The 14,667-nt window shown below is 32.4% G+C and overlaps 1 protein-coding gene across 3 annotated transcripts in view; it reads right to left on the bottom strand.

The window, feature by feature from the left end:
* Positions 1-14,667, bottom strand: part of Dcr-1 (Endoribonuclease Dcr-1) — a 35,920-nt gene that overhangs the window by 17,616 nt on the left and 3,637 nt on the right. For all 3 annotated transcript variants that reach the window (XM_089247638.1, XM_089247579.1, XM_089247716.1), the window contains 9 exons: positions 13,315-13,407; positions 10,662-10,824; positions 7,404-8,896; positions 7,114-7,262; positions 5,474-5,621; positions 4,912-4,987; positions 4,380-4,525; positions 3,140-3,319; positions 2,535-2,748 (listed from right to left, as the gene is read on the bottom strand). In XM_089247638.1, the coding sequence (XP_089103764.1) occupies positions 2,535-2,748; positions 3,140-3,319; positions 4,380-4,525; positions 4,912-4,987; positions 5,474-5,621; positions 7,114-7,262; positions 7,404-8,896; positions 10,662-10,824; positions 13,315-13,407 (2,662 nt within the window). The remainder of the gene's footprint in view (positions 1-2,534; positions 2,749-3,139; positions 3,320-4,379; positions 4,526-4,911; positions 4,988-5,473; positions 5,622-7,113; positions 7,263-7,403; positions 8,897-10,661; positions 10,825-13,314; positions 13,408-14,667) is intronic.

Below are 14,667 nucleotides of genomic sequence, written 5' to 3' on the forward strand. Positions count from 1 at the left end.
ACATTGATCCACTCAATAAGCAAGATACGAGTAACCCAAGCCTTGCTGTTTGATCTCCACATGACGTTTAACTGGTTCTTTTGCACCTTTCATTTCTTGAAAGCTCATGGATTCTCAGAATGGTACATGAGCACAGGTTTCACTTTAAAATCCCTGCTTGCTGAAGAGGGTAAGACGGTCTTCCATGGGCTTGTGACCGGGCATTGCATTCTCTTCTGCTGTAATGTAAGTCCTCTTTGGCATCTTTCTCCAGAAAAGAGAAAGTCTCATCACAATTGAAAACTTGCTGCGGCAAATAACACTCGGAAACCATGAGCTTCTTGAACTTTTCAGCGAACACTTCAGCTGCCTTAGCATCAGCACTAGCTGCATCTCCATACCTCAAAACACTATGAATGGCACTTCTCTTCTTAAAGTTTTTAAACCATTCCCTGCTCATCTGAAAGCCTTCTTTGTTTTCTGTTGACACACCTGGTAGTTTGCCACAAAACACTTTTGTGGCGTACAAAGTTTTTGCTTTCTCACAGATAATGTTCTCAGTCATAGTGTCACCAGCTCATTGCTTTTCATTGATACACACGAGCAGCAACTTTTCTACTTCCTCCAGCACATGTGGCTGTTGCTTTGGCACTCTCGAAACTCCTTGTGCTGTATTTAGCTTTCTTTCTCTATTTCTTCTTTATTTTTTAATATTGTGCAAATCATGGATGTATACTTCTTATAGGATTTTGCGACATCGGCAACACCCATACCTTGCTCGTACTTTCCAATGATTTCCTTCTTAAGTTCCAGAGTCCAGAGTAATCATCTTCCTACGGCTTTTCTTCTCACCATTCTTCATTATGGAGGCCATTTTTAGAGCACAGGTACTTAAACAGCAGTCACTACACTTGCTTGAAGAATAAAAAAAATCCTTTGAGCACACATACTCGTGATTAGGATGTTACTTTTAGTTTTGCGTGGTAAATAGTCAAGCTCGCATGCATGTTCATTTTGTTGAGTGAAGCACACTGATGGGAAACACAACGTACGGGAGAATATCACCCATAATTCTACAGTATGTGTGTGGGTGAAAGTGAAAAACTATCGGCCTCAGTTGTGATAACCGGAAACTCAATAAACAAAGTGAAAAAGTTTTGCTCGTAATGTGAATCATCGCTCATCAAGAAAGTTAAAACTTGTTCAAAATTTTTGCTATTCGCAAATTGCTCGTTAACCAAAGTTTTACTGTATATTAGTAAAAGACAATGAATCGACACCAATGATTGCAACGCCATGGCTTAGATTCATTACCAGCGGAAATTCTAAAAAAATTTGAATAGACCAATCAGGTATCTCCATTTTAAAAGCATCCAATTAGGACACCTCATTAGTCTTACATACATGCTCTTAGCTTCATTCTGACCACTATGTTTGAAGTGAACAGGCATACTTTTCCCGCTGAGCGATCGAGAGTTAAGATTTGGTATCCAACCGAAGTGGGATCCTTGGTCAGCATGATTAGTGGTTGAATATTTTTTCCTCTGAAGACGACACCCACTGTGTGCTGAAATGCATTATATATTTTTCATATATTTGCTTTATACATTGGTGACACAAGTATTTTTGTGCAAAATTTAACTTCTCTTCTATTATATTTTTAACCTTTTACAGACTAAATGCAGATTTGGTTTGATTTTCATAATTTTTGCTTTTATTTTATTTTCTGATCTTTCAGTTTAGAGATATTAACCAAAAAATTTTCTTGTACATTTTTCGGACTTGCCCATGCCCATAGAAATAACATTAAAATTGGAAAAAAAATTAAATTTTATTCTTATAAAAACAGGTGATTCAAAAATATTAAACTTATGACGAAAATGCTGAAATGAATGAAATTTTTGTCTTGTAAATAGTTTGGAATCCCATTTGGGAAAAAAAATCAAGTGCTTTCACAAACAAAAACTTAATTTTTTCTAATTAATAAAACCAATTTTCCGAATTGGGCACATTGGCTGTTAAAAGGTTAATATTAAATACCGTGGCAATTTAACCTTGAGTGTATAATAAAACCTCTCGTATCAGAAAGTGAAAAAATGATGTTAAACATATTGCCATTTTGGTAGCATTCTAAGGCATAATAATGCCATCAGCAAAAACAATGGATATTAGAATTTAGATGTATTTAACAACTTAGTAAGACAAGAATTGACTGACGTAATTCTTCCAACCCTTTTTTCTCAAACAAAAATTTTATTTTTCTTAATATTAGGAAAACCACATAATCATCAGCACATTGGCTACCATTTCTCATACTTTAGATATTGTATTCTATCAAGATGACTAAAAATGTGTGAATCTCAAATGAAATTTGGGCTGGCTTGAATAACACTGTCTTACCATTCTTCAAAACAATAAGAACTGTGATTATTGAAGAATTTATTTATTTTTTATTTTGTGATTATTAAAAGTTATTAAAGAAAGTTTTGTATTTCACATTAATTTTATTCACTAATTTGATTTTAACAACAAAAAAAGAAGAATGACAAGCTTACTGAAATCAACTGGAGCTATCAAGAAAGATAACTCTGACTCAGATGGAGAATATATCATGGGAAACTTCTCTAGGCACAGTACATCCGAAAAAGTATATCTGTGGAAAAAACAAAGTTCTTCAAGTTGTTCTTGACTCAAAATCACACTATCCGAAATCTTTTCAATGCAAACCGTGACTTCTCCTGATCTTGTGAAAACTGGAAAGCTACAAATCTGTAAATAAAAAACTATTATATTACTTAAATAGTGTGATTTTTACATTTGAAATTACTATAATAAGGGAATGTTGATTTGAATACTTTTTGCACTCCTTTAGAATACTTCTAATAGTATTCAAATTAGCATAGAAAAACAGAATGCAGCATAACTCAACTGGAAATATTCATTTATCAAAATAAATGCAGATAGAAATAGGCATGCAATCATCTTGAAAAATTAAGCTGAAAACTGATGAAATGATATGAAAATGCTTCACTAATTTCAGTACCATTAATCCACCTCACATATCACAGCATTGTACTATTGTTTTCCTAATAATACCAAGTACCATGTGTGTACATAAAACTCAGTATCTTACTATGAAAACTTGACAAATAAAACATACTGGTGGTATAGGCTTGCTGAGAAGGATGCCAAAATTTCTGGATGTGTCTGCAGGATCATAAATCTTTCTGCCTCTGGTGTTCTGCTCATCTGGAAGAGGACAAGTCAAAGTCATCTGAAGAAGATATAGAAATGATGGCTTTGATACTTCAGGCATTCCACTTTTTAACGCATCACAAATCTGTAAAATCAAATTAGTATAAAAAACTATTATAAACATATAATAAATGTGTGAGATTTTCATACCATTTTTTACACCAAAATAGTCACAATAATATAAATATAGTTTGAAATATAAACAGGGTAGTTATAAACTGATACTACTCAGACACATGTTGCCCCTGTTCTAGTGGATGTACTTTGTTGGTATATTCGTTATATAGACTATTCTTTAAGGCAGGAATGATTTGCTGCTACAGAAGCTTTCAGTGACGGAACACCTTTTAGGGCCTTGAAGAGAGCATTTCTCAAGAGTTACATTTGGACATGTGATTGATGCAAATGAATGTATATTGAACAAATTCTGCTATTAAACGAAGTTTTATGTTTACTATTTGTTTCTTGTTCTTTGAGCACCACTTTTCTACTTGGTATTAAAAAAATTGAACCTTTTTTTTATTGCTGTTCTCTTTTCCCATGGTCCCTGTAACGCATATACTAAGTTTCAACAAAATGCAATCAATGTTTAATTTTCTAAACTAATTTTCTGGTTCCAAACAATATAATATTCTTTTAAACTTCCAAAGCATTCATGAACTTTTGATTTTAAAAACAAATTTTTCATGTTCATACCGGTTTGTAAAACTCAGCATCAAATATACATCCACCAGAACGGGCACTAAGGTCTGTGAGTAGTGTCAGTTTAATTGTAACCACCCAGTACATACATAGTTATAACAGTGGAGGAAAAAATTTATTAAAGTTGTGTTACACACAATTTACCCATGTAAAAATTTTAAATTCACTTATGGCAATAACTTGATACCTAACAATAAGATTACTTAGATAAAGAATATGCAAGGGAAAAGCAGTCATTTAATTTTTATACTCACTTTATATAAATCTTACAGTATATTTTACAAATCTTTACGTCATGAAACTACTTTCAATAACTTTAACACTACTCAAGCACTTTATACTCTCTAAGTGTAACTAAATAAAATTTAAAATTGTGTCAATAAAATTTAAAAAACAATGTGAAAACTTGATAACTGTTAGTGAGAGAAATCACACATGAACACCTGCTTAGAATAATATTGCCTCCGTTTTGTGCTTCCTGGGCGAGCATAGCTTGCAGAGTCATTTTTATCAAAATTTAAATCATTCAACTGGTCTTCAAATTTCAAAGCTTCTTTACCAGTAGGCAACAAATTATTATCAAGTTCACCTAGTGAAAGAATAAATAAAACATGAATAAGTATTTCTTTTTCAAAAAAATAAGCTTAGTAAATTTTCAAACTTATGAATATTTTATGAATGATGATCAGCATGTATAAAAGAAATAGGTTTTCCTCAATTTAAATAATAAATTGGCCCACTTAAAGATAATTAGAGTGATTTTCATTTGTTATTCATATTTGATTTTTTAATATAATATTGAATTAAGATATTTTATATAATTTTTTTAATTTGATGTCACGTTCTTTTGATATGAAAATGTCAATTAAAAATGTTGCCAAAATTTCAATTTCACCTTTATAATTTATCTAATTCCATATCAGCTAAATATTTTAATATTTTAATACATTATCTGTGATAACCCTTACTACGTACCAATCAAGTGAAGTTCTTTGCACATTTCTAAAGCAGCTGCCATTTTAGCTAAATGTTGGGTTGGCATAGGACTACCCTGAAAAAAAGTTTTGGTGTGGCAAAAAAATCAGATGTGAAACTAAATGGCAAAATTGAGAAAAATAAGTTTAACATCTAAAATTTTAAAAAAAAGTTAAAACAACTGTACAAAGTCAAAACTACACTTGGTAGAGGGAAAAAGTTTCAATTATATCAATTGATAAGCCAAAAACTTCTTAGAATGAGCTTTAGAATAAAATCATTATGATTATAGAAGTAAATGCTTAGAAACTATGAAATGCAAAACTGGTTAGAATGAAATAACAAATAAGTAAATGAAAAGGTTTGCGAGACAAGCCTTAGCATCTACGCAACAACTAGAGGACATAATATTTCAATATTACTACACATAAGAAATATTTTTTTCTGACATTGTTGGATGCATGCTTGAAAATTTATCATTTTTTAAATAATTAAATGTATATTAGTTGTGTATGTGTGTATAAATGTCCACATAATCTATTCAAAACAGAAAAATACTTACAACAACAGCTTTCTTGAGAGGAGAATTGATTGGCATCTTTACAGTGCACTTGTAGAAGGGTCTTCCAATATTAAAATCCAAAAGTTCCTTCATCTTCCACTTGGGTGTGAGTCTCGTGAATGTGTCACTTGGAAGTTTAGCACAATACCTTTATAGAAAGAAAATACATACGTCAAAAAGTAACTCCAGTATAACTTTTTTTTTCCTTTGGACAGAAATTTTGTGACTAATTTTTTCTTTTTCTTCTTTAACTTAAAAAAATTAGAGCAAAATACTCACAAAGAAGAAGAAAAATTCAAAAAAAAAAGCTTTGAAGCTAAAATTTTCAAAAAGACAAATTTTTTTGTTCTGCATCAAACCATGCTTACGTTGATGATACATTTTTAATGTTTTTCCAACTATTAACACTCGTAGAGAATAATTCATCATTTTACTATGACCTTGCTTCATTTCTCTTAGGTTTCTTTTATTACACATATTCAGTATATGGTTCAATCACTGGTCAAATATTTTGCCTGCATTAAAAAAAACCTGTATTGATCTTTCATTCTACTTATGAAGAGAGACTTCATTTTTTGAATATGTTTACATTGGATGAACGCAGGTGTCGAGGAGATATGATCGAAGTGTTCAAAATTTTCAATGGGATGGATAGGATGAACTTTTAGTACACCGCCAATGGACTGCTTTTACAAGGGGACACCAGTATCGATTGGTGAGGGACAATGCAAGGTTATGGTGTAGCAGGGAATTTTTCTCTAATAGGGTTGTTAATAAATGGAATAGCTTACCCCCGGAGCTAGTAAATTGTAACACAATTGACACGTTTAAAACGAAATACGATAAACATGTTGGGGTAAATTGAGAAGCTACCCATTCTTAGAATAAGACAACCATAAGTATTCTTTATGGGCGTTGTATAATATTTTACCATGTGTATATATTGTTTATAATTTGTGTTAATTGCATTTTTAATTGGGTTGCTGTATTTTTGAAATATATGACATCCATATTTTTATGGGCATCTTTTTATCAGCCACCTCGTTGGGCATTTTGCCTGTTGTGGTGTTGTATTTTTACTTATAGGCAGTATAACTGACCACAACAATCACAAGTCGAAGGATCTGTCATGGTGGCCTGAGCAAAGTTTAAGGTTTTCTGGGAGAACATAGTATAATTTAAGAATACTAATAGTAGGAAATAAGTGACATTGATGAAAGGAAAAATTATACGAGACTTTTTTAGGATTTACTTCATAAGCATACCCAGTTTTTTAATGGTATTTCAAAACGCTGATGCTAAAATGATTGATTTGATGCATACAATATATCATAGGTCACGTATTACTGTATTTGTTTTTATGTCAATCAAAGAATCAACTCCTTGCTGAGACGTCACAATTGATTCACACCTGTATTCACACCCAAGGTTTAGGTTGAACAAGATTGTGTCTGGATTAGATATTCACTTGTTTTCATCATTGAATCCTGTTTTGGCGATTTCGGAACATAGGTGTGTTGTAAAATAATCAAGTGCTTATAACATTTTGCAAGAATTTGGGCAAAACTTCTATCAGTATTTTTGTTGAACAACTTTCTTAACATAAACACTTACACATAAAAATTGGATTAAAAACCAACCTATTAACAAGTGCTATGGCAGTTGACAATGAAACTTTTGGTGAATCAGGTTTGTTAAGTGGACAATATGGTTCTACCAGCTTATCTACTTGATCTGCTTTTATGCAGTCATCTACAACATCTGACCTATGAGCATTTTCAAGAAGAATCTGAAATAAAAAGGACATATCGCATTCATATAATATATTATTATTATGAATATATATATATGTTTTCTATATGTCATATAAAAATAGCAAACAATAATACATCTATATCATAATTTAAATCTATAACTTATTTTCACTTACTTGTTCAACAGCTTTAAAATCACTCAGATGTTTGAGAAACACACCCTTTTGGTTTGAGCTGGTCATAAGAATGAACAAAGACGTAGAATCTTTTACACGTCCTTTAGACTGAACATATGTATAGAAATTTTCAGGAGCATCAAAGCAAACTACCAAGTTGCATTTTGGAATATCCAAACGGTGCTCCACAAATGAAGTAGATACAACCAAGTTATACTCTCTGGATTTAAATTTCCTAAGAACATCTTCTTGCTTGAATGTAGTAAGAGAGAAGCGTTTCCGGAACCTATCAGTGCCGTGTCCAATTATATAGTTTGAAGAAATGAAGTTCAGCTCTTTGTAATGAGCTTTCAGTTCTGAGAGCCATAAATTTAAAAGATATGCTATAATACAACTTCTCACAAATATCACACAACAGATGTCCCTAACGTTTTCACATTCATGAAAATTTTTTTCACCACTATTTTTTTCAGTCTTTGAATTTGAGCAATGTCTTGATGTACAACTTGGTTTCTCTGCTTTTAGATCAGAACTTTTGAATGAATATGTTTTCCTACTTTGACATGAACCGGGAAAACTTTCAGAATTTTCACAGAAAACAATTCCATTCTGCCTGAACACACAAAGAAGGTTTACTAGTTGTTTAAGTTTCGGTGAAGCAAACCTCAAGAATTCATGCACATTATTATCAATATGGTCTGAAGATTGCAATAGTTTTTTACAGCTGAACACGATGTGGTGCAATGCAGTTATTACTGCATTGAAATAAAAATTATACAAACCTACGCTGGAAGTATCGACAAAAGAATATATTTCTTTGAGAAAATATGGAATAGACTCCAAAGTGCACCAAGGTCCTAAAGTTAAAAGAATGTGAGCAATTTCAACCAAGTATTGATGTAATCGCTTCCAATTCTTAAAAACTAACTGGTTCTCTTTTAAATGTTCTGCCAGATCATTCGAGAAATCTATTGCTGAATTCACATACTCTAGAAGAGAAATCAGTTTGCTGTTGTCAGGAAATGGTTCATACTCCAATAAATATTCCTGAGGTTTTGAGCCATATTTGCTCAGCATAGTCAAGTCACTTGCAGTTTGAACAGTAGATTTCAAAGCATTACCTATCGTTTTTATATCTTGCCCAAGCTTATTTGCAGTGCACTCTGGACTTATTAGAGAGGACCCCAGACCTAGAACACGAGGCTGGTCAACTATTCTAAAAACATCAAACTGTTCCATTATATCACAGCACAAACGATTATCCACAAAGTTCTGGCATTCATCGAAAATAATAAGGTTAAAACTGGTCAAGGAGACCATGTCATGATGAAGTATCATTCTGAACACATCTGGAGTAGATACAATGACATTATTGTTTTGAATTTCTTCAAAATACATGCTAGTCCACTGACTATTCACAATACCAAACAATGTTCCAACACTCAAGTCTGTATGATCTCGTACGATTTTTGACTGGCGGTAGATCAGTGGACCTATGATGAAAATTTCCATAAAATATAAAATTTGCTAACTAAATATAGAGACATCAAGGTAATTTTACATTAAAAAAAATTAATGATGTCCACATAATCAAAAAAATATATACAGGAACAAAGCTTCTTATGATGTATGACGTATACAAACTAGTTTATTTATGTATCAGAAACAGGGTTGCTCTCCTGTTTCATGACCAACACCTTATGTGATCTGCTCTGCATTTTTCTCATATCCTGTTTACTTCACCCTCCCCCCAAGCAGAATGTAGAAAAACAATGACTGCTGCTGCAAAACAAATTTCAGGAAGATTTTAAAAGAATATGGAAAAAGAAGTCTTCTGCGTGGAGAACTTTCTTGTGAGAATTTTTACCACAGAACAACTTCAGTCATCTGAGGGCCTGTTGCAGAACAATGCAAAGCATTCTGCTTCAGAACTTTATCTTTCTGTCAATTACATAATAAGAGACCTGTGAAAGTAATATTATTTACCTCAGAAAAAATGCATGTGAAAATTAAAGCAAAATCGTTATAAAATGTTTGTAGAAGAAATCAACAGAAAGAGAAGCATTGATGAGAGAGTGGCTCTCGTTTAACTTTACTTTTCAAAATTCTCCATGGGTTTTTAATATCAACACTTCCAACATTCTATTTAAACCCTCACATTTCTCTGTTAGACTTAACCATTCCCAAAAATTACAGCCCATCTCTGCTTCTTCAGATTGTCACAAATTTAGCTTCTTCCTAAGAACTATTATTGACTGGAACAACCTACTACCAAATATTGTAGATTATAATACGACTTCCGAATTTTCGTGTATCATCAATTGTCATTTTTGCCATACATAACTTCCGTATCCTCTTGTATGGGCCTCAGCCAAACAATATTGAATAAATAAATAAGCATGTACAAAAAAAAAACATATAATTTTTTTTCTACAATAAAAGTAACAGGGAAAAAAATTCAGTAAGCAACAGTATCATAAAGCTGGGTCCACACCTGCATCCTTATGCTGTGTCAAACCACTCAAAAACTTGTTTTTCTGCTTAAGACTTGAGGTGATTTTGCCATGAAAAACAAGTTTTTGAGCAGTTCACCATAGTATAGTACTGCAGATGTGGATTCAGCTTTAAGATAGCCCAAAAATTAAAGTGTTTTGATAATGACCCTTTATCACATATGATAGCAGCAAAGAAAAAACCAAACATTTTTGCTTCCCTCTCCATCTACAACAATGCTTTAACCTTGCTGCTATGCTCACGTGCAATAGAAAAAAAAAACACTAGAATTTTTTTGAGCGAATTATAAGTTGCTGCATATTATCAGTCGTTTTTTTGTTTTTTGGAGAGATTGGAATAAAAATGAACATTCTTAAAATAATTCGCAAAACTATTTTTTTATAAAACTTATAGATGGCACATATATGCAAGTAGAAGAGTAGGTGGTTTTATAAAATATACAACCAACAGTCCCTATAATTCCTTAATACTTCATTATTGTTTGATAAAGGTAGCAACAGAAATTTTCATCATTGGGATTGCGTGTCGGTTTGGATAATAGGATGACCCTTTTTTTCTTCAAAGTAGCAAAATTTTCATGTGTGGATAAGATATTGTCATCGATTATCAACAGGAAGTTATGGTAGTTTTATTTCCTCAAATATTAAACAAACAAAATAGGAAAAAAACAATGGATACATTTTTTTGAAAAGCTAAAATGTTTGAAATTGATATAATTAATCATTAATACAATACACAACTTACTAGTTGGCACGAGGAAAACAATCCTCTTTCCACCATCTTTCACAGAGCACCTGGTTTCATGTGCCAACTCTTTAATAAGCATCACAGCTATGAATGTTTTTCCGATTCCAGAACCCAAGCAAACAACTGTATTTCTTTTTTTCGAAATATCGAGAAGTTCCACCTAGGACAGAAAGGCAAGGAAAAGTGTGTGCTGAACAAACATGTTATTTCAGAAAAGAAAAATGTTTTTCAAAATAAAAATATTTTAATCCCAATATAGCTGAACCCAGTTATGGCAAACACAGATTATGACAAACCTCTGGATATATTAGAGAAATTTTTTGGTTTCTTCTCATAGGATGTTCTCTTATTGTATGTTTTTCTTATTAAATACAAATACAAGGCCACAACAGGCAAAATGCCCAACGAGGTAGCTAAGAAAAAGATGTCCATAACAAATATGGATGTCATATATTTAAAAAATAAGCAACTCAATTAAAAATGCAATCATAAAACTATACATGCATGATAAAATATTATACAATGCCCATAAAAAATATTTATGGTTGTCTTATTCCAAGTATGAATAGATTCTCGATTTACCCCAACATGTTTCATCATATTTCTTTTTAAATCTGTCAATTGTGCTTGAATTGAATACCTTCATGGGTAAACTATTCCATTTATTAGCAACCCTATTAGAGAAAAATTCCCTGCGTCACCACAACCCAGAATTGCCCCTCACCAAACAATACTGGTGTCCCCTTGTCAAAGCAGTCAATTAACGGAATATAAATAATTCATGGTTCATCTTTTCATCCAACTGAAAATTTTGAACACTAATTTATTTATAAGTGCTGCCATCTGCCATCTATTTTTCGAATTGTGAGTGAAGTGTAATGATTGAATAATTGTGTTGTTGTAGGCCTATTGCTCTCTGCAGTGAGACTTTTTAATGGGAAGATAGGCTCACATTCGCACCTCGAAGTTGGGAACCACAGAAAAAAAATTGTTCCTTGGAGTTCATTATAAAAGTTGGAATACACTCCAGTCAACATCCAAGGTATGGCCAGTTCAACACATGGCCGCAGGACTGTCACTAAAGGGAGAAGATGGGTTTGGTGCCCTAGGGGCCCAAACTTCCCCCTTTAACCTCTCTTTCAACATTACAGGGATGCGAAAATGCGTGCTTGTTCTAGCTGACCAAGCATTTAGCTGCAGCCATGCATGGCCGTAACATATGTGAATAATCAAAGGTTTTAACAACTGGCTGTCGCAAAGATGTACTTTGGAAAGAGAGAAAATTCAACTGCCTTGCGGAAAATCGAACCCACTTCCTTTCACATTCTGAGTGAACGCCCTAGACCACTAGACTACAAAGGCCACGAATCTCTCAATCTTTCCTTGGAGCTCGTGTACACTGAACGGGATCATACATGGACAGCGCCGGACCAGACTCGGGCCAAGCTCACAACTACTGATGCTGCCACCAGATGGCGACTTATACAACGATGACATCACTCTCTGCTAGGACTGTGTAGAGGAGAGTGATGTCATCCTTGCGTATGTGAATAATGATTGCAGAGTTTATGAAATACTGGCTATAATACTCGGCGCTGCCCAGGTTTTCTTCAATTCCTGAAGGATTACAATGTGGCAAACCATTATAAAGGAATAAACTATTATACATAATATTTGCAATATTGTATATATTTGCAATATTGTATATATTTGCAATATTGTATATATTTGCAATATTGTATATATTTGCAATATTGTATAATATGCCATTGTAAAGGCATATGTCTGAAACGCATTGCTAGGGAACCATGGTAACCAGAGTAAACATTCCGAAAATGACTATTGAGGCTGAGAAACCATTGTTGCCCAACAGTTTTTTGTCTAACCCTGCTAACTTTTAAAGTAGCCTATCGTTCAAGTAGGGTCCCATTTGGTATGTATGCAAAATTAGATGATGATAGATCCAAAATTGTAGATTTGTATAGAGTACATACACACAAACAGAAAATCAATTTTATATATATAGATTTGTTTTTGTGGTCAGTGTAAATTGAAAAAAAAGTTTGGCAGAGCAAAAGGTCATCGTCAGCATGAGTAAATTATTAAATGAATGCTGACATCAGCCCTTTGCCTAGAGAAACTTTCTTTCAAAGGTATTTATTTAATTACTTTTTTCCATAATGCAATATTTTTGTTTTTTCATATTAGTCTGCTTGAATGAAGTCTGTTTGTTATTAGCTATATATTATTCCCATTTAATGAAAGTGTCACACAAATTTATCACTGATTAATGTTCATCACATTAATATTTTCCACTACCTCTTTTGTTCATATAAATAAATAATCCATTATATTTTTTTTACATTTTTCTTCCTTATGAGAAAATTTTAAGGACAGAATTGCCATCATTAACAGAGAAGGAAGAAGCAACTCATTTTATCTCTGCAGAACTATTGTTATAGGAGAGTTTACCATAGTAAAAAATATTGTTACATCGAAATGAGATATGAACTATAACTTGAAATTAATTTGAATAAAGAAATAGAAAAAAGCTCAAAGTACAATGAAGATATAGTTAAATCGGAATCAATGCCTTATCAGTAAACAGAATTTTTCTGAAATTTGTAACAAACAAAAAATGAATGTATACCGGAATCTCTCTTGGAGTGAATGTTTTTGAGCTGACACCTTCCAGCAAATGGTACCGACCAAGCTTCGGAGGTCCAACATCATTTATGGACATCTGTGAATGAATAGTTATTTAAAAATAATGCACAAGACTGGCAGAAACAAATTTCAAAGATTCAAGACTAGTCTACATCTAAAACATACTTGTGTAACATGAAACTATAGTGAAACCTTGTTGCAACAATACTTGATGTAACGATATAAATCCTTCTACAGCAATATTTTTTTTCCAGTCTTGTTTGGAAATGTCTATACTCTAATGTTAAATGGCTGTCTCTCAATATAACGATAATTCTTCTGAAAATAGGCCTATATTTTCTCTTGGTTTGCAGAGTATCGTTACATTCAAGGTTTCACTGTATAATGATGAATATCAAATGAAATGAAGATAATTTATCATGCATATTCTAATACGTATACTGGACCATAAAAGAATAAGAATATTATTATAATCACTTAAAACTATGTTAGAATTCATAATATAATCATAAAAATTAAGAATCAAAGATATACAAACTCTGACTGAAAACACATAAGAGCTATTCTTACTTACTGCAATTTGAAAACCTGACTTTTTCTCTAAATGACTGAAATTGGAAGCAAATTTGTCCATGGATTTTAATAATTATTCTTCAATAATGAGATATTAATGAGTAAAAATCATTACAGCTGACAAACAGCATTTAGCAATCATTCTATGAACTATTAGTAATTAGTAAATGAAATATAAAATTCAAAGATCCAACACCAAAATTATTTTCCATCAATCTTAACCAATCCAGGGAAAATATGAAAATGAAGCTTCATGTAATTTGTTTTTGCATTTATAAAAACTGTTGAAATTAATTATGTTGAAACATTATTCTGATGAATTTGAAATTCCCTGTCAGAGGCAATGAATTTGACAGGTGCATCACATACAAGTTTTGAAATATCAAAGCTTTAGCTTGAAATAATGAAGGCTGTGAAACAATGTCTTTTCCCACCATCATAAGTCCATTGTGTTTGTGGCTTTGCTATGTGAACAGACTTTTTTCCCAGTGACAAATATCACCCCACAGGTGTGGCTTGTTTGAGACATTTTTCCAGTTCCCTCAAATAATTTCTGAAAATTAATTAGTTTCAAAATACAGTAGATTCAGCCTAATATTATCACTGAGTTATGATTTCTCCAACACAAATCCATATTAACATTTTCAGTTCATGCAATCAGAATGTGGTTATCATTATAAGTTCAATTTAATTTAAGATTTATTGTGAAGAAATAATAAGCATGTTTACACATTGTGTTTTCATTCATTCCCCAATTGGGAAT

This window comes from Pholcus phalangioides, unplaced genomic scaffold (genome assembly GCF_987345545.1).
Source record: "Pholcus phalangioides strain wild (caught in Gottingen) unplaced genomic scaffold, Ppha-v1.0 ptg000001l_1, whole genome shotgun sequence".
Taxonomy (NCBI): domain Eukaryota; kingdom Metazoa; phylum Arthropoda; class Arachnida; order Araneae; family Pholcidae; genus Pholcus; species Pholcus phalangioides.